The 23,743-nt window shown below is 39.3% G+C and overlaps 1 protein-coding gene across 19 annotated transcripts in view; it reads left to right on the top strand.

Moving 5' to 3' along the window:
- Positions 1-23,743, top strand: part of GRIP1 (glutamate receptor interacting protein 1) — a 304,055-nt gene that overhangs the window by 277,713 nt on the left and 2,599 nt on the right. For 16 of the 19 annotated variants that reach the window (XM_064419422.1, XM_064419429.1, XM_064419424.1 and 13 more), the window contains 11 exons: positions 427-496; positions 753-898; positions 4,761-4,905; positions 5,948-6,087; positions 6,255-6,443; positions 9,053-9,206; positions 11,397-11,597; positions 13,990-14,101; positions 14,246-14,290; positions 16,694-16,927; positions 23,327-23,473. In XM_064419422.1, the coding sequence (XP_064275492.1) occupies positions 427-496; positions 753-898; positions 4,761-4,905; positions 5,948-6,087; positions 6,255-6,443; positions 9,053-9,206; positions 11,397-11,597; positions 13,990-14,101; positions 14,246-14,290; positions 16,694-16,927; positions 23,327-23,473 (1,583 nt within the window). The remainder of the gene's footprint in view (positions 1-426; positions 497-752; positions 899-4,760; positions 4,906-5,947; positions 6,088-6,254; positions 6,444-9,052; positions 9,207-11,396; positions 11,598-13,989; positions 14,102-14,245; positions 14,291-16,693; positions 16,928-23,326; positions 23,474-23,743) is intronic. The other 3 variants (XM_064419421.1, XM_064419438.1, XM_064419436.1) reach the window with 2 other exon arrangements.

Raw genomic sequence — 23,743 nt, 5'->3', positions numbered from 1 at the left:
GATATGGTATTATAGGATTTATTCTGGCAAAAGATCATCATTAGTATTTGCACTGAGACATTGTTATGGCAGAAAGTCTTCCTTATGTGTTACAGCTGTGCAGAATTTTGTGATAGATCACTGCAGCTGTACTGTGATGTCTTCACATGGCTCAGTCCTGGTGAGAACCCAGAATTCAGACATACCAGGCTAAATTCACTTTGTACCAGTCACTGCAATTCTGAGATTTTCTAATGGTTGAGGAGTATCCAGTCTTGCCAATGTGCTGCTGGTGTTTGTTTTTACCTGAAGTTCAGACAATTTAGGGGTAGGGGAGGAATATAATGCAAATAAAGAATGTGTATGAAGTATTGGTTTATGGTCAAAATTAGTCCATCTGCATGTCTAGAAAGAAAAGCAAATGTCTGTATATATTCTTTATTACAGCTCCATCAAGTAGAAAACCAGGGGACCCTCTGGTTATTTCTGATATCAAGAAAGGAAGTGTTGCTCACAGGTAAGACATTAGAGTTCCCAATAAAAATCTATTTTTGTGTGTAACCAGCCAAATTCAAGTTAAACAGAGAAAGCTTGTAAAAGACGTGCGTTTTTTTTTAAATAAATACTTTCATGAAAAGTTAGAAACTAGAAGGCATATTGAGAAATAATTGTCCTGAAAATCCATCTGTTCCTATAATAATGTTTAGACCTTTCCAGATACCTTTATTTTAATGTTACGTGAGTTTCATGTAAGCTTGTTTACTTGTGTGCAGAACTGGGACGCTTGAACTGGGTGATAAGTTGCTGGCAATAGATAATATTCGACTTGACAACTGCTCAATGGAAGATGCTGTCCAGATCCTTCAGCACTGTGAGGACCTTGTAAAGTTAAAGATCCGCAAAGACGAAGATAATTCCGGTATTAGCAATTACTTTCCAGATTCGTGTGTATTGTCAGGATTTCTAGAGCAGAAGGGATTTCTTTTCAATTTTAGTGAAATTATTTTTTTTTAACATGTCTGGTTTATGCTAATGATAATCAGAAAATGTCACCTAAAAAGAATTTTAATGGTATATAAAGTGTGAATTTTCTCACTGACTATATTGCTTGCAGGAGCTGCACTGCAAAATTAGGTCTTCAGTTCACTGAAAGGACAATTGTCCCTCAGGTGTAGCCATATAAACAACATGATCTGTTTCTTACTGGGGTATTGGGATTTTCTCTGCTTTTAAAATTGGAATCCTGGTTAGCAAAGCATGGATCCCTAAGCTTCAGTTCTCCAGCAAAGTGGTGTAGTGTGTGCTTTGTCCATAAACTTAAAAATTTGATTTTTGACATGCTCAAAGGTAAGTAGTACTTTATACACTGTGCTGGATACCTGATGGAGGAGCCATGTCTCATCAGCCCAAGGGAATAATGGACCTGCCATAATTTTCGACACCTACACCTATTGATAGTCACCTTGTGTCTTCCCCACTGTGGATTCCATAAGAGCAGACTTTCTGCCTGGAGATAATTGAGTTCTGAATTGTAGTGCAAAGGCAGTAAGACAGTTATAAATACTATTACTGCCTGTGTTCACATTACAGTGTTACACAAAAGCACAAACTGGAGATTCACTTCTTTTCAGCTCTTTACAATCTCAGAGCAAAAAGGCACAACCTGCCACACTTTATTATTTGAAATTAAGTGCAGCTGTTGAAGTAATGTTTAGAATTGCACTAGAAGACTCTTTTCCTTTTTCTTTCCCCCTCCTAATTGATTTTGAAAGCAAACCAAGTATCTTCTCAGTATTATAGTACAAAGCAAAGGCAGCTGCATTTAGTACCTTGTGCAAATTGTTGCTGTAATTGAAATGGGGATTTCAGTCTCCACTCATGGAAAATAAGATCTTTACACTCTTAGGTATTGCACACCATGGTATCTGGTACAGATTTTAGTCTCAGTGGGATTCTTATACCACAGTTTTGTTTTACACACTCAATTGTTTGATAAATATCTATATCAAGATTCTCACACAACTACAGTGTTTTATCCAGACATGATTGGTGTAACTGAACAAATTCAAGTGTAACTGGACAGCTACTGGAAACCTACTAAAAAAGTTATTTGTACAAATTGTTCTTGTAAGAATTGACTAAATGTCAAAGAGTAAATGAAAGTATTTTTAGCAGATTTCAGGTACTTTGAAATTTAAAATTAGTGTCTCCTCAAATGCTAAAGAAAAAATATTTAGTGGCATAACAATAGCAAAGGTGTAATAAAAAGTATATCTCAGTTAAAATAATTCTTTGTGTGTTTGCTATTAATTTACTTACAAAAGATTTTTTTCCTCACGAAGGAAGAAATGTGCTGCTCAAACAGAGGAAAATAATAAATTCCCTAAGAAAATAAAAGCCTAATGCTGATTGATGAGTGGGCATGGAGCACTCCAAAATGTTTTGTGAAACATAGAATAAAATTAAGATTTAAACTTCTTTTCATTTTGCACTGCATGCTTTTTTGAGGAAGGTGAGGCAGGGAGTGGGGGTCTCAGAGCTGTGTGCCTCTGTGCCAGCGTGCAGCTGAGGCCACAGCAGAATGATGCATGTCAGGTGCTCCCCAGACCCTGCTGCTCTTTGCCCTTGTATCTGTATCGGTCAGATGTTATTCTGATGAGCAAGAGGCCAGTGAGCAGAGCAGAGGCACTGCAGCACAGAGGATCTACTTTCTTTAAATGTGATTTCCAAGAATTAGCCACAAGAATTGCGTCACAGGAAAATAAAGATGGAAAATCTCAAAAACATGAGACCCATACCATAGTACTTCAGTTATATCTCCTTCCCAGATGGAGGTATGTTTCCAGCAATTTTTCTCTTTCCTTTTCTTCTTGCCAGATTCCCAAACTGAGGACAATCTTAAATCCTGATTAACCTAATGACTCCCTTTCCTGAATATCACCATTCTTTGCTTTCACATGGCAGAACTGGCCTTCCTGGTGAATTCAGGCTGCATGTATGCCCTGTTCTTGGATAGCTCCAACATTCTGCTCAGCTTAACATTCTGCCAATAATTTTGTGACCTACAGCTAACCAGAAAACAGACATAATGGACCAGTCTTCTTTCCAGTCATTCACTGAGGTCTATAGACTTCCAGCTCTCGTGTGGAAGGGCTGCTGATTGTTAGTAACTTTCTATTCACTTTGCGTTTATAGCAGAGAAATGTTAGTGTTGTGTTACCCCTTGGGAAGTGCTGGCTATTAATTTGCGGTTAGCTTGGCGTGTACCTTTCCACCTTCCAGCTGAAGTCTTGTACCGTGTCTGTGTCACATCTAGATGAGCAGCACCAGCATTAGACCCCAGGTTCCATAAATGCTTGAAGCAAGCAAAGCTCCATTGTTCTGCTGTGCAGGGGCAGCTTGCATGCTAGCTCACTGTGTGCCACACAGGGGCTTCCAGTGACCTCTGGGGAGCTGGGCGCTTCTGGAAAGAGCGTGTCAGACAAAGTGCAGTGGATGTGAACTGCACCAAAACACTGATGGCAATGCCCCAAGTAGGCACCAGAACCCTGTGTTCTTTCTGAATGAGCACCACTATTCTTCTCTCCTTTGATTCTCTCTGTGCAGAATTTTCTGTACATGGATAGCAAGGAGGAAATAGAAGAGAGTGGAAGGGGAAGGTGGAGGGCTGAACATCTAAATTTTCTAAAAGTTGGGAAGAAACAAAGTAGCTTCAAAGATATTGGTGTTCCTCCAGTTCTGCCCAAAGTACCGTGTTCAGTATTAGAAGGAGGCAATTCTTTGAGCCTTTGCTAATGATGTAGGTTTGGGGTTTTTTCCCTTTTTAAGTTTTTCTATCTATAAGAACAGGAATTATAGCATTTGAATTTTCTAAGTTTTTTTAGTTTTATGGAATGTGCATCCTCAACATTTTCCACATTCACTGAACTGCTTAAAATGTCATTACCCACAGATCTAAGAAAATTTTCCCACCAGACCAGTTGTCCTGGCTGAATTCCAATATCAGAACATGAGCTAGAAAGCATTTGTTATTTTGATTTGAGGAGAATTCTGGCATTTTTAAGTTTTAAATATTACTTCATAACTCAAAATATGCTGCAGTTGATTGCTCTCTTGCTGTGGTTGGGTTTTGTTTTTAATAATATGTAAAGAGCATTGTATAAATACAGGCACATATCTTGTTGGTGCAATGCCTTGTTGAGTGTTGTTTAAGGAAATACACTGTATTTAAGTTTACTCAGTGATGGATTCTTTTCCAGTTCTGATAATTGTTTGATGAGATAAAACGTCAAAATAATGCAAATTACTCCATGCAGTATCATGAAATAATATCTAATGGACTTACTGTTCAGTTTAGTGGATAATTCAGAATACAGAAGATATTTTTGCTTCTGTTACAAAAAGCTCAAAACGTGTCCATGAAAAACATGAACTATTTTGAACATGAATAGGGCTGCTCATCTTATAATGACTTTTTCCCAGAATTCTTTTAAGACAGTTTGGGTTTAAAACTTTCGAATTACCTTTAATTTTAAATACCTTCCATTCAGTTCAAGAAACAGATCAGTATCAGTATTTTTTTTATTTTGGCAATAAAAAATTGCATAATAGGTAATTATTATTTTTTTAGAAAATAATCCAGTAGAATATGATTAAGAATTGTATCTCAGATGTGATCCTTTGGTAATGCTGTTTGATTACCTGTCACTAGATTAAATATGGTATTTTTTCATTCCTTCTTTCATAAGAAACCAATTGCATCCCCTTGGCATTTATTGCAGATGAACAGGAGAGCTCTGGAGCAATTATTTATACTGTGGAGCTGAAGCGCTATGGTGGGCCTCTTGGAATTACAATCTCTGGTACTGAAGAGCCCTTTGATCCCATAATCATTTCCAGCCTTACGAAAGGAGGATTAGCTGAAAGGTAAGTTGGAAAGAAAATTATTTTTAATGTTCTCTCTGTCAAGATAGAGGTTCATTTTGTTCACCTAAAAACCCTGATTTTCATGGGTTAGCAAATGATTTTTTTATTATTCTCCAAATCTGAGTTCATAATCTTTTTGCTGTTGTTTTTTGATCATTGCCAAGCTCCAGGAGCATGAGCAGGATGTACATACTATACAAGGCAGAGGATTGTGATTCCCATTACAGATCACCAAGGAAAACCTAATCAATCAAACTGAGCAGTTTGACTCTCAGGAACATTTTAGCAGCCTTTTAAAACCAACAGCGTTGTACAGTACAATAAGCAAAGAAAGCACTTCATGTGTGCAGGTTTATCTGAACTCATCATACACTTATCTGCCACTGCATGTGCACTTACATACACCATAGGAAGCGTTATCAGAGGAGCAGAAATGCTCCTCATGGTAAGTGATAGATAGAGAATAATGAAAATGACCAGGATTTCTGTCACCTGTTATTTCTCAGATTGATTGAGTCATTGAAATTTGGTGGTTTCACCTTTGGTAGGGGTTTCAGAGAGAAGGTACAGCACACAAAACATGATATTGTGCACAGCCAGAACCATTTACAAATAATTTATTTTCTTTTCTTGATTGACCAATCCTGAAGGTCAGGCTTGTGAAATAGCTGGTTGCTTGCTTACACTGCTTTTTTTTAATGTTATGAGACTTTTAGAAACTTGACTCATTTTAGGACTTACCAAGCTGTCTGAGATTGCTCTTGAGCAGGGGGGCTGCAGTGAATATCATCCACAGGTGATTAACTCAACTGTCACAGTAACACAGAAATCCACACCATGCCTCAGCTCTGCTATTGTCACTACAACAAAGGTGACTTGCTTTAAGCATTTCTAACAAAAGAATTACTCTGTGACACAGCAATAAAAGCAAAATAAAAGAAAGAAAGGGAGATGAGACTTTAATGCTTCAAAATGCAAAGAAATTGCCTTTGTTGCCTTTTACATTCTCTTCTCAATATTTCATTTCTCTCTCTTATTGTAGGACTGGGGCAATTCACATAGGAGACAGAATCCTAGCAATAAATAGTAGCAGTCTGAAAGGAAAACCTTTGAGTGAAGCCATTCATTTGTTACAGATGGCAGGAGAAACTGTCACCTTGAAAATCAAAAAGCAAACAGATGGTGAGTGTGGCCAAGGGTACCATCCATGGTCCTTAATGCACGTGTTACTGCAGATTAACAAGCATTTAGCCCATCCATGGAAAAGCTTTGTGTCAGGAGCACAAACCAGATTCTCAGAACTGCAGTAAAGCAAAGATCAACACCTTTTTTTATATAATCCTATTCAGCTACCAGTCCCAAGAAATTTTCTGTGCCTGTGGGTCACGTGAGCGAGCTGAGCGATGCTGAAGATGAAAGCTCTGCTGCACAGAAATCTGGCAAGCTCTCGGACATCTATTCCACTGCAGTCCCAAGTGTCGACAGCGCAGTGGAGTCATGGGATGGCTCTGCTATTGATACCAGCTTTGGAAATCAAGGTACTGTCAAAAATACAATCGACATTTAAAGCAGGAATTATTGCCTTCATGGTTGACCTTCCTTTGCCCTAAGTAGAACTTTTTTATCTGTACTTTTTGACCCTGTACTTTATAATGTGCTGGTGTCTCATTATGACCACACATCTTGGCAGGCAGCATGATTTCTTGCACTTGGCTGGCCTCAGATTCATTTTTTCATGAGGATGTGATGTGTTACAAAGCATTTATCAATACATTAACAGGCTTTTGTTAGCTTTACTGACATCTGAATAGCTTGGTCCATAGCTCATCCACAACTAAATGAGTTTATCCTTCAAGTACAGATCAATGCAAGGCACAGAGCACTCTGGAGATGTTCATGAGTTTGATGCCCATATGCATTAATTTTTAAATGACAACAGATTTATTATAAACTGTTCAAGGGCAACATTAGTCATTGCCTATAATTTGTAAATCTTTTGCTTCTTCCTCATTCCTGCAGTATTAATACCTAACTCTCAGCTGTCAAAAACAATCATTCCATTTAAAGACATGATTTGCTATAATGATAAATTTTTCACCTCTCTCTGACTATTACTTTAGATGGGATTTTCGAATAATTTCAGTTTGTAACACATGTTTATTTAGGCAGTGAAGGATATAGACATGTTGTAATATTCTTGATAGCAAGAAAAGTAACTTACACACAACTTCAGTGTTTTATTTAATTCTTTTAAAAATGTTTCTTTCTATAGTAAAGCATGTATTCCCATTACTTGGGAGGTACTTGGACAGATAGATCCTTACCTCAAATAACTTTTCCACTGGAGTTGGAATTTGGATGAATTTGACCTCTTTCCTTAACTGTGTTGGTCAGTTTATCAAAATAAGTTATATTTGATTTTCTTCTGATATTTTTGATAGTCCTAAGGAGAACTATTGCTGAATAAATTCCAGGATGGTAATTCTCATTTTCTGGATGAATTTCATGTATTTGGAGCAAATTGTTCAGCTGTGGAAGGGATTGAAGCCCAGAATGCTTCCTAGAGTCCTGATGATTTGGATTCTGTGCCAAAGCTGAACCAGTATCTCAAGGCAGATTTTTTTTAACTCCCTTGAAAAAACCAGCCCAGACTTGGCTGGATACATGGCACTTCTGCTAAACAGCCTGAGTGCAAACAGATTTGTGCTTTATGCCTTGGTGTTGTGGTGGCCCCCATTTCTGTAAAAGTTCATGCTGTCTTGACCCATGAAGCTGAGTTTGGCTTTGCTCCAAACCCTTCTTGGCAATAAGCACAGACTAAGTTTGGGGGATGTTTCTGGGGCACCAGATAATGCTTTATCCTATTAATTACCAATTTAATGCTGGTGAGCTGTCTTTTCTCTCCTTGAATTAATACCCCATTTTGTACCTTTGTCTTATGTTTCTGTTTTACTAATCCAGAGCCTTCCCCACACAGCAGTCACATTTCCCAAACAATGCCTTTCCTATGTTAATATCTGCCAGTTTGCTGGTAAATGCTCACAGCTCTGTAGTTACACAGCATTTGAGGGAGACAGGTCTAGAGTGATTCATGGAAGCAAATTACCCTCTTTAGAGGAATGACAGCAGTGATAATAGTCATCATCAACATAACACTTCCTAATCCAATATGCACATCAAAAAAACACCAACTACAGGGCTAAAAAAGTAATATATCAAGGTGCAGTATATTGCATGTATATGTTATATATATATATACAAATGCGTGTGTGTATACATACATACATATATATATATATATATATATATATAAACGTATATTAGTTCTACCATAATGGATTTTCCTTACTAGATCAGCATCAGCTTGTGACCCATTGATCCATGTGTTCTTCTTCATACATCACTTGGAAGCTGCTTCCTACTTGGAATTCAACTTACACCTAGTTTCAGTTAAAGAAGTACTATTGAAGTAATACCTGCTTTGCTAGTATGATAAAAGCACCCAGAAATCAGAAATAAACTCTGCAAGTATAAAAGTCATCTGATGCCACTTACACAGCATTGAGACACTAAGAAATGGGTGATAGAGATGGTGTATGTTGGTCCTGGGAATGTGTACCCATTGTGAGACAGGCCTTTCCTGGGCTCTTTGAGCCCTAGCAAAAGAGCACATGAAAAGCCAAGTTCATGGGATTTTGTAATGCATCTTTGGCAACTTTTTAAAATACATCTGAAGCAGTTTTCTTAATAAGTTAGCTTTAATTTTGGGCATGTTGCATATGACCATGTTAACGCATATTTAACACATCCATAACATGTGATTTATTCACCACGGTTCAATCTAGGATGTCAAATTGGAAATTGCTAAATTGTGGCAGTATCTAGAACTAAATAGAGAAGCAGCTGAGGCATAAACAGTAAGAGAACAGTGTTAGATATATTTAAGATTTTGCTTTCAGTGGACTTCCACAAGAGAAACTCTAGAGCATACCTAATTCCAGACATAATCTAGGTCAAATAATCTGGCTACAGAAAAAGATATGGTAACAATGACAAATACCACAGTTCTTGAGAAGCCAACTTCAGAGGTGTGCTTTCCTGTCATTTCAGCATATACATTTTGCAAATTAGTAATTCATCTTTTTAGGACACGCCTATCAGGCTTCGGGATACAACTTCAATGCCTATGAATGGAGGAGTCCCAAGCAGGGCAGTTTGTCCCCTCCAGGCAAGCCACGGAACCACTCATTCCATGATCCAGGGCTGAGTGACGACGAGTGGGATCGACCGGCAGCAAGCACGTAAGTTCCCAGAAGAGTGCCTGTTCTCTGGTCTGCAGCTGCAGCAGTGCCTCAAAAATGAACACTAGCTGTCTTGAATGAAATTATGTTTTTCTAATGAAGTTATAGCAGCTCTTCCATTAAATATGAGACACAGTATACTTAATGAAACTTACTGGGGTGGATTTGTGGTCTTTTTGGAGGTTTACGATGCCAACACCTGTGGCATTCACATTCTCTGAACATGATTCCTTCGCCCAGGGCTTTTCTCCTGGGAAACTGAAAGGCAGCAAGAGGCCTCAGAGAAAAGAAAAACAATTCTTACCTCATTTGCTTCTCCTGTGTTGTGCTCATGTGGAATGTATTTGGAGATTGTTTACCCAAGGTGATTGCTTGGCTGGACTCCGGTGTGAATTGTTTTGACTCATTGGCCAACTGGGGCCAAGCTCTGTCAGGACTCTGGAAAGAGTCACAAGTTTCATTATTATCTTTTTAGCATTCAGTAAGTATCTTTTCTGTATTCTTTAATAAAATATAGTATAATAAAGTAATAAATTAGCCTTCTGACAACATGATGTGAGCCGCAAAGTTCTTCCCTGCCACGGGACTCACTCTGCATTTACAATAAACACCAAGACCTATATTTGTTTCAAGTTACTTCAGCCTATAAAACACAGCATTTATCCCTAAAGAATAAACAAACAAAAAAATTAGGACATTTCCCTGGGCAAGTTTCAGAAAAAATCTGATCTGCTTTCCACTCCATGAAAATAAACTTACAGATAATGTAGCTGAAGACAACTGGTGTGTTAATCTTCTATGAAAATGCATTTTGGTTTGGGCAAAGGAGCACAAATTACAGTCTCCTTCCATAAGTGCTTGAGACATTCACATTCAATAGGAGTGATTCAGTAGGAATAAAAAGGGATCCAGGTACAAATGTCTTCTTCAAACTGTTGGTAGTTTGCCATGCATTTGTTTCTCCTTTCCTCGGAAGTAAATCTCATTTTCAGTTAATCTCTCTGCAGACAAAAGCACTTCCTGAGGAAAAAAAATCACAATTCCTGGAGATAGTGAAAGACCCAAAAATCTGTCTTCTGTTCTAAGTTTTCTTTTCTTTTGGATTTGTTAGTAGATCCACTGCAGAGACTTGGGTAATTTCTGCCAATGAACAGTTCTTCCTCACATGTGGGAAGACAGGCATCGCAGTAAAAGAGATTTCAGTGCTCTTTGCACCCACCTGCAGCACCTGCAGACATGCATGTCCTTCATGAGAAATACACTTTCTTGGTGTGCCAGTGCAGTGAGCCTGAAATCCCAGTCTGCAAAAAATTCAAGTTTACTATTAAAAAAACCCTTCCTGGTGGCTGTATAAATATACTGGGTAAGGAAATCCATGGGGTCCAGTCTATAAGCTTTGAAAGACAAATCCAAGCAAAGATTAGATGCTGCTTTCAGATTCTGAATGACAAACCCTCTGATACAGCCCATGGCTTTGTGGCATTTTGTCTGGAGACAAGCCTGGCGAGATGACAGCTAAGATATGAGCAAGTGTGAATTCTCAGTCCACATCCAGCTCCTTTGGCCTCTACTGCAGAAGCACACTGGCAGTTTTCATAGGCTAGTAGTGGACAGTGTTTAATAAAGGAAACTAGATAGCTTTCTTCATACTTGGTAGCCCATTCTTGGTAGCCTAGTATTTTTAGTTTAATAGGGTCTTTATCCACAGTTGCAGCCCGTATTTTGTTTCTCAAATGAGATGCAGCCATGGATTCCAGAACACCTACTGTTTTGCAGCTATGTAAGTAATGGGCTGAAAAAGTTGGTGAGCAGTGAATCAGGGAGCTGGATTATAAAATACAGAATCTTCTAAATGAAAAGCATGTGTTCTATTATCATTTTAAAGCACTGTTCAGCAGAAAGTATGCACATTAAAGAGTCTTGTTCTGCTTGTCAATGTGACTTACACCTGAGAGATACAGTGCAAATTAAAATAATGATTACTTTAATGCTGTATCTGTAAAATGGATGGTGCCACATCTGATGGTGTTGCTATCCCAAGTGCTGGAGTGTTTGAGAAGGCTATGTCTGTTCTTCAAGCCTCTTACAGGAATCCTGAGAAAAGCACCACTTTTCTTGTAGTTCTAGCTAAACAACTTCTCTTCCTCTCTAGCTGTAGAAAGTAATTTTTTCTTGCCTTTTTTTGTGTAGCACAGCATCCAAGAATATGTGGCAACAGAAGGAGACTGAGACATTGGGAGAGAATCAAGAAAACCATTTAAAGCAAACACCTGTGGAAAGATCAGGTGGAGAGAGCATCAGGAGCATGAAGAAAGAGGGAAAGATGTGGAAAGGTGCCTCTGGAGGGCAAAGGAAAGGTGGGGGACAGCTGGAAGAGTGGAATACTTCCAGGTAGGAAACCAAAAAGTGCCCAAAAGTGAGATCCAGCTGGGCTGAGGCAGAGGTGGGGAGCAGGGAGTGTGAGAAGACAAGGGAAGAAAGGAAAATCAGTTGAAATGAGAAAAACAGGGTAAAAGCAGAAAACACCATAGTAACTTGTGGTTGATTGACAGAGACATTTCAGTGGGCAAGCAAATTAAACCAGAGTGCTTAAACCACACTCTAGCCTGGTGTCTACCTATCACTGGCAGGTAGGACAAGTCTGTTATAGTTCCTGCTCCAGAAAAAATGTTTAACACATTAAAACATCAATGCTTACATGAATGAGTCTGCCAGATCCAAGAACCTCCTGATTAAAAAAACTAAAAAACACAAAGATTTTGTCTCTCATATGGGAGTAAGAACCAAATCATAGATACCCATATCTTCATTATCTGTCCTACTGCCTTTCCTTCAGACTTTTTATGCATCTGAATTTCTGACAGCTCTTTAAAAAAGCGTCAGAAAACCAAATATGTTCATTATGGATCAAACAATATTTCATATGATTTAAAATAAATCCCTCAGGTTTTAGATAAAAAAGACATCTAGATAAATTATTTTGGTACCTCTTCTGGTTTTCTGGTGTAGTAGCTCAGCTAAAAATTATTCATGTGGCTATAATGAACATGCAAAAGTTGAGATTTCACACATCAGGAGACAAGACTCAGAGAAAGAGCAAAAGAGGAGAGGGGAGCTGAAAAAGAAATTGCTTCCACTAAGAAGTCCAGACATAGAGGATCATGGTTTTCTATTTCACAGAAGTCAGAGAAGAAATGGACCTCCAGTTCTAGGAAATCCAGGTTTTTCTGATGCAGACAATTGCCTCAAATTATCCTGTTCATTAGCTTAAGTTCCATTTGATATCATTAATGTGCAATATAACAAGAGATATTGTAATGGATAAATTAGTCTATATTCAAAATTGGCTATTGGAAGAACTACATAGATTTATTGAAAAAGCTCATTTCAGAAGTCAAGGATCTTTCTAAAATCATGTTTTAAATACTTTCTTGTCTTGCCTGGGAGGAATTGCATCTGTGATCTGAGTAGGTATTCTTGCCATTGCTGTATCTATTGCAATATCTTAGAAGAGACACTGGTGCTAGGTGGAGAATCATTGCAATAAGAGATTGAAATGGCTGACCATTGTCTGCTTGACTGATTGTAGCTGTAAGAAAGCATCTCTGAGGCAGAGTATCATGTGTGTGAAGCATTCAAGCTGTCCTCCCTTGTGCTGGGCAATTCTCCTATTTAAAAGCTATTCTGTAAACAGAATTACGTTCTCGCTATTCTCAGTAATACATTGTTTGTCAAGCAAGGCCTCAGATGCTTCCATAATAGTGTTTGCTCTGTTTATGTGCTGTTAAGCACCACTAGCTGCAGTCCATGGGCAGCTGCTCCAAAGTAATAGCTTGCTGCCACCAAAAGGGCAAATTGTCACTTTCCTTCCTCATCCTTCTTCCCCTGTGCCTTTCACATAATCAGCCCTCTCCCATGCAGCAGCTCTGATGCTTGTGTGAACCTTTACTGAGCTGCTTCCCCTTGCTAGGGTAGAAAACCCTCCTGCTTCCCTCCCTGTATACACACATACACTGTAAAGGTGTTGCTTTGGGCTGTGTCACCGCAGCCCAGAGTTGTGGTTTTTATCAGACCTCACTTGCTGAGCAACTACCTAAGCATCACTGTTACCAACATCTGCTCAAGAGTGCTTGTAATAAGGTTTTGGGTGCATTTACGAAACACCAGAGACCTAAGTTTCCATACAAGACAGTGGCATCCCTGAAAGTTTCTCTGTGTTATGTATTAAATGATGGGAGCAGTTTATATTATGGCGATCAGGTGGGCTTAAATTGATAAATGCAGCTTAGGCTGAAGGAATCAAGTAAAAAGCACCACCAAGCCTCTTTTGCAAAATGTTGTTTGCAAAAAAAAAAAAAAAAAGGACTCTTTCTATTTTGCCTGGGAGAAGTCTGTGAGGTTGAAAGGTTTTATTGCAAATATTTGTTGCACGGAGCAGCTCCGCACACAGCTACTGGTTGATTCATTAATTTTCATAGGGAGGTCCCGGTTTCAATCCAGCAAAAATGTGTAATGAATTGTTCTTGGAATCCATTTATCTCCTTACTGAACAACTCGCTGCTCAGGCCCTGCCAGCTGCTAGTGACTGCCAGGTTATGAGAAGGCTTGTCTGTCATGTGCTCTGCATGTCCATCCGGCCTCTCCTGGTCAGCGACTCTTCCCCACTCTCCTGCATAACGTTCTGTCATTCAAGTTGCAGTCTGTGACAAGGCACGTGTGTAATATATATTTTTAGAGGGGGGGAAAAAGTCCACATTTTTTTAACTTCTCATTGTAAATCTAGCTTCACAGGTACCCATGATAACACCGAGGCTGACCAGGAGGAAAATTTCTGGTCTCAGGCTCTGGAGGATTTAGAGACCTGTGGCCAGTCAGGAATTCTGAGGGAACTAGAGGTAGAACAATCTTAACCTTTCTTTCCAATTATAGAGAAATATAATGGTTTTGGTTTGGTTTACATTCATTTTATTTTCTCCTTTTTTCTTTTAAGTTGCACTAATCACACCAATTCATTTAAAAGCTTTAACCCCTCTCTACAGGACAAGGCTGACAGGCGTCTGTGTTTGAGAAACATGACTCTCTTGGTACCTACCCTTTACCTTTATATTTTTGCTTGTGCAGCTGCCTCCCCTGCCCCTAACCAGAGCTGTTTTCTTTTGTGCAATGCAACCAAAATTCTATAAACATGTTCACCCCAGTGCTTTTGACTTGCAGCTTCTGCTGTGCATAACCATCGATGCTGTCTGTACAGGCAGCAAATGGCACAGAACTTCTAAGTGGGCATAACCTTCCTGCAGCAATACATTCCACTCGCTGACAGACGCTTCATGCAGCTTTTCTTAGCATGTTGTAGGTTGTCTTTTAAACTGAAACTTAATTTGATTAAGATGAACATAAAAGAAAATCAGCTTCTCAAAATGTTTACCTATAATCACACCACTCTGAAAGAAAAAGAAGCTGCCAGTGTGAGAAATGTTCATAATGCAGCAATTTCTTCACTGTGTAACAAATTTTCATATTTCATCCTTAAGTTTATTACAAATCTAACCATGCTTTGTGTTAGATTGTGCTGAGGGCATTGGGGGCAGAAAACAGAGACAGAGTAACTTGGGAGTCTTTAATTGTCTAATCACCTTTTCTCTAAGTTATCTAATCAGAACAATTACCATTATACTGCCAATTAAAACTACAGAATGAAAGGTCCTAAAATATTTTCTTTTATGTTCTTTTAAATTCCTGGAGCTGCAAAACTGGCAGAATCTCATTTTCATTTTTATGTTATATAAAGTCCTTTAGCAGCCAGGAGAAATGTGAATGGCATAACTGGGTGAAAGTTTTTCAGCTCAGATTAATTTACTTCCTCAGATTTATGGCTTTTGTATTGCATGTTTGGGTGGCAAAATGTGATTCTCGTATATTTGTTATTGAAAACCAGAGAAATGTGGGAGAAAAATGTTATACTGGTTTAATTCCATAGTTAGATATGGTTTAGTACTGCAGGCTTCTCTTGCAGTTTTCAGTATTCAGAGCATAATAAAAGGATATGGAAATAGATAATTCCAAAGAGAAATAGGTCATCTATGCTGACCAGAATTCAGTTACTTCAACACACTGAATTTTCCTCAGCTTTTCATGAAAGTGAAATTCAGAACCGTAGACGTCCCATTTATAGCATTGCCTCGCTGCACAACCCCCAGCCCTGAAAAGAAAGCCAGGCTCATTCAGTGTGACAGGATGCTGAGAGTGCCATGTCTCTGCTTTATGAAGTGCCATGGCATAGTCAAGGACTCCTTATCATTTTTCATTTCAAGGTCTTCAGCCAAAGAGCAAAGAAGGCTGATGTTTGCCAAGTCCTCTGGCTGCTTTAGCTCCATCAGGCAGTAATATCAGTCATTACTGAGCACAAAAGAGTGTTATGGCTACAATCCATTATCTTACAGTGAAAGTAGTGCTGCAGCTGTGAGAAGGAAGGGTGACAGACATGCTCACCAGAGTTATAGGCAAACATTTATTTGTTTTGCCCTTATTTTTTACATCTCACATTCAAGCAGATCGTCTGCATCCAGTTCCAGTCAGAGTTCAGGTTATGGTCTTTAAATTTCCCTTTCCAGTTGTCCATCAGAAAAGATAATAAATAGAAAATTCAGCACACCCTGTCCCCACAGTGGCTGTGCCAAAGTGCATATGCCTCCCATTCCCCAGAGCAGAAAATCTTTCCCAAGGTTGAAGGCCCCTTGTTGTGCATGGATTCTTTTCAAGTTCAGCCTGTTCCACCCAGTGGGCGAGGCGACTCCCTTCATCATATTTCATGATTTTGTGTATTCTTGCATCTAAAACAAAAGGCTTTTCCTGACATTAAAACCAGCAGTGAGACCAGGGCCAGTATTAGTGCTGTGCTAAGGCAGCCACTCTTGCAGTGTGCATGTCGTGCAAAGTTTCTTTCCAGGCAGTGAGCTCACCTGCACTGAGTTTTCCCTGAGCTTGGAGTAGTAGCCAGGCACTCTGCCCGTGCTGGCTCTAGAGCTACCTACATATTTTGCTGGCTCACATATTTTTACCTTGCACACACAGTCTGAATTGTAAATGCCTTCCTGTAGTTCCAATTCCAACAAATGCAATTATGCCACAACTTAGATGTTGTTTTATTTATGTGTAAAATAGTTTTAAATAAGCTATTACACTACGTACTCTTCAGTCTGCCAGGGGACTGGCTTACAAGCATAGCAGTTCTGGTGCTCAGTATTTTAGTTTGAAATGCCATCTGAAAACTTTTGCCCATAGGGTTCATATATTGTTATTGTGTTTTGTTGTGGTCCTTTATTTTATAGTGACTTGCAAGCAGATTGAACATCTATCCTCTTGCCTTTTGCTGTGCCGAGTGATTGTGTTCTAACAAAGAATAGAGGTGTTTTTCCTACTGCTATGAATTAACCACATACTTAACCTGCATTCTCTGTTGCAAATTAACCTGTTCATTAATGCTCTAGGCCACAATCATGTCAGGAAGTACAATGAGTTTGAATCACGAGAACCCACAGCCTCGTAACCAGCTGGGAAGACAAGCCAGCTTCCAGGAAAGAAGTTCTGTAAGGCCACATTACAGTCAAGCTACTCGTAGCAACACGTTGCCATCAGATGTGGGGAGAAAGTCCATGGTTCTGAGAAAATTTAAGCAAGAAATGAAAGAAATCATGTCACCAACTCCTGTGGAGTTACACAAGGTCTGTAATTTTTCTTCTGACAGCTTTGAAATAATATATTCAGCACAGGAACTCTAATTATTGACAACAGAGTAAGCACTTTTTATAATGACTCCACAGATGTAATTTGGGGGCCATGCATATTAGTTCTTACAAACACATTAATGATAGATCCTTGTGGGGGAAAACAAATGAATAAGATGCATCCTTGTCTACTATTTCATTTTACAATAAATTCTCAAAAGGCACTGCTCTTTTGAAAGGAGCATCCACTGGTAATTTGAATTGACAGCACCAATAATTCTTCTCTACAAAATGTGTTCATTAAGAAAGCTAAGTTTAATTTCTAGAAAATACATTTCTTCAGGAAATTACTCAGGAGGGTTTAGGACTCCCATAGGTCCTTTTTTAAATTAACACTCATTTTGAATCAAATACAAGAGATTCAATGTACATAATATAGAACGTTATTTCAAATTAGGTATTTCTTCTTTTCTCTTTGTAATTCCTTTGCTCTAAAAAGGATAAATAATCTTCAGAATATGCAACTTTTCACTGCTTAAGATGGTTGAAATCACTCAGTGATATGGAGGTGGCACTGCACTTGTAGCAAGTACTGGATAATGTATGTTTGGATATGCACAGCAAGCACCTGGCCACTTTAGGTCTCAAGTCCAGTGAGGCCATAAGAGCAACCAGTTTCCAAAACATTATAATGGGGGACATTATAATGCTGTTCTCCCTGATAGGAATGAGCATTCCAGTTCCTTCATCCATCTTCCTCTAAAGGTCTGAGATCTTTCCGGAGAGGAGGCAGAACACAGGGAATTTTCATTAATATGTTACCTGGTCATTGTCAAGAGATTTGGGATGGTTTCTAAGCCCTGTGGATTTGCCTGAGTTTAGTCTGTAGTTCAGTTGAGTTCACCAAGGTAAGGACTTGCTGAGTGTGGGCTAAATGAATGTTTATAGAAGGTACTAGAGAACTGATCTCTTATGCGGTAAATTAAATCATTGCCAGTGTATATTGTCAATAAGGATGTGTTGTGATAGTTTTAAGCTATTCCTATTTCCAGCTTGATGTGATCAGTGGAGTTAGGTACTGTGCTCAGTTTTTCTGAGTGGTGAATAAATGTGAAATACAAAACCAAAGTATGCCAGTGGGCATTTCACAGTGTGCTCGCATTCATCATAGGCACAGTTCTGGATTACAAAGCCAGCCTTCCATGTTAAAATAAATCATTCCCTGGAAAGGAGTCCTGAGATTTCTGTTAATGAGTCAGTGGCATTCTGTGATAGTAACTAGCTGTTAGAGTCCTGGGCGGTACAAATAACCTGTCCATGAGCTTTCTCTTGCTTCAGCTGACTATTTTTAAGATTGCTTTGACCTTCCCTTGGAGTAATTTCCAGATTTTGTTCAGACAATATACCCAGTTTTCCCCTGTCTGCTAAAGTGATGCTGAGTTTGCTTTTACTGTCTGTTCTGTCACCCAGAGAAGAGTCATTTCCTCTCTAAAAAATCTAAACGTTGAACCTGTACCAAGGATTTTCCAAATCCTTACAGTCATTCAAGAAAAACAGAAACTAGTGACTGGATCTTATGCTCTGATTCCCCAAAGTTATACCCCTATGACACGTGCAGGTTAGCCCAGGCAGCATGGATTGCTTTTTATCTGAGCAAGTTGTTAGTTTTCTCCTAGTTCTTGTGTAGCAGTGTGCCTGATACTTTCTCTCATGTATTCATGTTTATTTTTGTATTAGACCTCTAGTTTAACACTAATAACCTGTTCCTTTGGAGAGCTTGTTCAATCAGAGTTTTCCAAAAGAGCTGCAATGCCACAGGAATGACTTCACTGACAGGGCAATGCCTTGGTTGAAGTATTTTTCATATATCTTCTTGCTGGCAATGTGTTCTGCCCTCTGCAGGCAAATGTCTTTCTTAGCTGGGCCACTGAAAAATAGGAAGACTTGGGAAAATGTGATGGTATGGGCAGTTTTGAGATACAAGCTAAGGCACAGCTTGTCCAAGACCTCGCTTGGCAGATTCTCAAGCACTTGGCTACATGCTGCTGAGCTTTCCCAGGCTCACGGGCAGGGCAGGTCCTTTGTCCTGTGTCACTGTGGTCAGTCTGCATCCCTGCTGAGGCCAGAGTTCACTTTGCAGCAAAGTAACCCGAATTCTTCACTGCTGCTTCTCTCTGCATTGCGTTCACCAGTTGTGCTCTTGAACTGTCTGTGTCCTGAGGAAACGAGGATTGAGATAAGTGTCCTACAAATCTCTTCAAACATTTGTTCTAGATGGTTTAATAGCATTTAATTTAGCTGGATAGTATATTGCTGTATCAGTACCCAAATTTAATGAATGTCTTCAATGATTTTATCTACTTAGGTAATAATATAGATTAATATTTTTCTAAAAATCATAGAAGACCATTTTTTAGAAGTTTCATAGATCACACTTTCCTTTGAGAGCAAAAATATGCACTAGGACCAGATAATTTTTCAATATTATTATAGCAAGTAGTTATTAACCTAAAATTACAGTCAGTTAAAATATCTCAATAGCTGATCTGTGCAAGATGTATGAATTTAAATTAAGCATTTTCCCATAGACATGAGAGGGAGAAGAGGCATAGGCACAGACTAAAAATATATAAGCTTGTGTTTAAAATTTGTAGCTATTTAATTGCTTATGAAATATGAATTAAATTTCCAAATCCACTTTCTTTTTCCCTTAGGCTCCTGATGTAAATTTAAGAGTCTAACAAATCACCCAAGTGGAGATTTTGCTGTTGAGATCAGACCTTCCAAAGAGTTGTGATCAGCAGTACAGATAAACCAGCATGATTTAGGTGTTGTGTGAATTGCCTGCAGTTTTATTCCTTTCAGAGAGGGTTGCTGCAAGTCAAGATGAGGAACCTGTGGTAGGGCTTTGTCCATACCTATTATTGAGTAGAAATTAAGTATTTCAGATGGCAAGGCTTTTATCAGAGATTCTCTTTGAAGAATATATGTTACCCTGGGAAGAATTAGCCCAAAAATTATAGCCTCTAGTGCAAAAGAAAGTTGTCTGCAGATGACTTCCATCTGAAAAATGTGACAGCTGTCAAACATGCAACAAAGTTAAATTGCTACCTCATCCCTGAAGCAAGCACCAGTTTCTTTAAGTTCCAAGCTCCTGTTAAGCACAGCAAAAGTTAAGAGATGATAGCCATAAGGGAAGCAGTTTGTAAAAATCTAGGATCTGTAGATCTGAAGAACCACAAACTTTAGAATATATTTTGAAATGTGTAAGTTGTGATTGATAAAAGATTTGGGATGATCATTCCCAATGCCCGTCCTTGTCCCCTGCCTTGCCACTCCACTGCAGTAACTTCCCACTGACCCTCTACAGCAAAACCCCTCTTTCATGCCCTTTGTAATTTGAAATGCTCCATTTTATGTCTCACAAGGTGAGCATGAAGTAGCACGTGCATTATTACAGACCAGATCCAGGTTAAGGTGCACTAATGTGTAATGGCTCTTCCTGTGGGTGTCTAGAGTCGAATTTGTGTGTGTGCTCTGCTGGTAGATTGCTCACTGAAAACAGGGAAAAAAGCAACACTGTCATAGAACATAGGAATGGGACCACCATCCCTGGTGAGCTGTTCTGCACTCCAGTTTGGCTTTGAGACAGTCTTGACTGTAACAGTGTCCAGTTTGGGATCTGAAACTTAAAGAAAGATGTTGACCATGGACAGGGTCCAGAGAAAAACAAGCCTTATTTCACATCACCTGCAGAGAAACAGAATAAAGTGATCTTGTTCTCTGAGGATAGCAACAGGCTTAAGCCTCAGCAAGGGTGATTTAGTTTAGACCCAATGGAAACATCTGAAGGACTAGAAGGGATTACTTTAATAGACTGTGAATCTTGATCACTGGAGACTTGAAAATGTGGGGCAGATAAAATGTATCTCTGAAATGGCTTAGGTGCAATTGATCCTGTCTTAGGACAAGAATACAGTCTGGATGACTTCAGGGAGTCCCTTATTCAATGTGCTTTTGTAGTTTGTATGGGGCTGGATCCAGCTCCTTTGGACTCCAGTGCCGGAAGAAGGGGAAAAGAAAAGGAGTAAGTGGAAAAAGGGAGTTCCTTTTAAAAATGTGCCCCCTGTGCTGGAATGGGACAGAGTATTTCAAGTCTTCTTCTCTTAGGCATTGTATCCCATTTTTACATGAACTTTTCAAGGCTTCTTTAAGAAGCAGTTAACTTGAAGAACTGTCCTTTGTGATAATGAGGAAAAAAAAGTTACTTTGCTAGAAGAGAATTTGAGTCTTGGTCCAGAGCTAGTTATTTTTAATTTCTGTTAGGAAGTGCACACAAATCTGTCAGTAAAATATATCTCCCTGCTTCTTTTCTGAGTCTTGCAGAATGGTGGTCTTACAGCACTTCTGTAGCAGCTTCAGACACATTCTTCATTAAAGCTATGTTAAACATGCTGTGATATCACAAATAAAAGCCTCTGTTCATAGCAAATTATTAGAATTTCCCTAGAGTCCTGCTGGTAATAGCATCTGTTAATACAAATTAAAATCATTCTATGATTAATTATTGTGAATTTGCAGATAGGTTTTTCAGTAGCTGAAATGCCCACTGACTCCTAAAATTCATGCAGGGATGGAGGACATAGGACAGGTTCAGCTAGAAGTTATCTTGGAGGAGGGTGGAGGAAAAGAAGGCAAGAAACTTAAACACCACAGTCCCTACGAAGTATGAAATGACAGCTCATACCCAAAAAAGTCACTGGCAGGAAGAAAACCTTTAGCTTAAGGGGACTTTAGGTGTGGCTTTGCAGTGCTGTTCAGGGGAAGAAAAGCAAGGGAAAAGGATGATCTGGGGTAAAGTAAGGGACGAACACCATGTGGGGGTGTTTGTGCTCCCCACAGCACAAAACTCTGATGTTTTCACAGCAGCCCCACAGTGCGCCATCCACATCTACAGAGAAAATGGTGCTACTGCTGCAGCCACTGCCCTTGTATCCAACTTCTCTCAGCTGCTGCCCAGGACAGCTACCAAACCTACTAGGGAGTGTGATTTCATTCTGGTCAAAGCAGGGCTGATGCACCTCTAAACCCAAGTGAAAAAAAAAACAAACAAACACAGAGAGCAGGAAAGAAACCCAGATCCCAAATCCTTCACTCTCATTTTCAGACAGCCTGGCCTGTTCTGGCATACCTTTTCACACTGGCAATTTAAACAGGAGCTCAGTAGCTTTCTGAAGGCAGCACCAACAACCAGCCAGTGCTCTGCCCCAGCACTGCTGTGCCTTGGCATCCTTCTGCAATTTACTGACCAAGTTCTCAGCTTGCTTTGAACAGTACACTGGACTAGAGATGTTCCAAAGTCACCCTCAATTCAAATGATTCTGCAATTCACAAACATCAGGAAGGAATTCAGTGGCTGGTGCACACACAAACATGCAACACATGGAACATTATTTGTACCAAGCCATTATAAAATTTTGGAACAGTTAATGTCATTTTTATCAGCCAAGGTATGATAAAACCAGTGCATTTTGAATTCAAGGTGATACATGCTGCAGTGCTAAAAACACAGGTTTGACTGTGCAACTGTATCTGTGCACAGTGGCACACCACTCACACGATTTACTTATGTGGGTCAGCACCCCTGATGTGTGAGGGAGGACCAAGAAAAAAAAACCTAAGCATGCCACTTACCCACAAAGAAGTCTTTATCTCTCAACTAGCTGAATTCACAAAACTATCTGTGAGGATTTATCTTCTGAATACCTGAAAAACCTTCTCCTAACTCTATTTCCTGCTTCTTAATGACCACCTCATGGTTCTGTAACTGTAAGAACACTGCCTGCAAGTTCTTTCAGAAGGAGCCTTATTTGTACTTCCTTAAAAGATTGCATTATAACTCTTATACTGAGCACTTCTGAGGTTAGGCTTTACAGGGTGGACCACTGCCTGGCCAAAACCAACAAAAACTGACAATAGCCTTTATTCCCTCGATTGCAAGACACAACACCAATTGTTTGATTGAGGCCAGGTCTTCATACCTGAAGCAAAACTAAGCCATATCTTGTACTCAGATCCTGGCAGCTAGAGAATAGAGAGACAAAACACTAAGAATCAAAAAGTGACACCAGAAAAGGTGGGCTAAATACCACAAATTTCCAGCTGGCAATCAGAAGTGGAAAGGGCTGTTTATTTACAGAAAGTGGCTTCTGAGAATATTAACATAATGTCAAAATGGTGACAACTTTAATACTGTAAGTACCAAATAGCAGGTAAGTGATCTCTCTAAGGGGAAAAACATCACCAAAACCATCCTAGGAAGAAAACCTGCCTCATGCTTGTGGAAATGGGGACAAAGGTTTTTTTCTTTCTCATCACATCACCTCTCCTCCACAGGTAACTTTGTACAAGGACTCTGATGGAGAAGACTTTGGGTTCAGTGTCTCAGATGGTTTATTGGAAAAAGGAGTGTATGTTAAAAACATTCGACCAGCTGGCCCTGGTGATCTGGGAGGTTTAAAACCATATGACAGACTGCTCCAGGTAATGTTTCTGGCACTGTGCAGATTACTTTGTAAAAAGGTTTATAACCACACTGGGGGTATTTGGGTATGTGTTTTGCAGTTTTGTTACTTGGAACAGCCCTGTAATCTACATTGCTTATGATATTTTAAATAATGAGCACCACTGTTTGTTTGTATTTCTGCTGGGAAGGGATGTGTGTGGCGGGACCATGAAGGACAAATGACCGTAATTGCTCTGCACCACAGGCTGTGCTGTGTAGATTGCTCAGATTTCTTTTCTTGGCAAGAA

The sequence above is a fragment of the Passer domesticus genome, chromosome 5, assembly GCF_036417665.1.
Source record: "Passer domesticus isolate bPasDom1 chromosome 5, bPasDom1.hap1, whole genome shotgun sequence".
NCBI classification, from domain to species: Eukaryota; Metazoa; Chordata; class Aves; order Passeriformes; family Passeridae; genus Passer; species Passer domesticus.
This window is presented reverse-complemented; position numbering and strand designations above follow the sequence as displayed.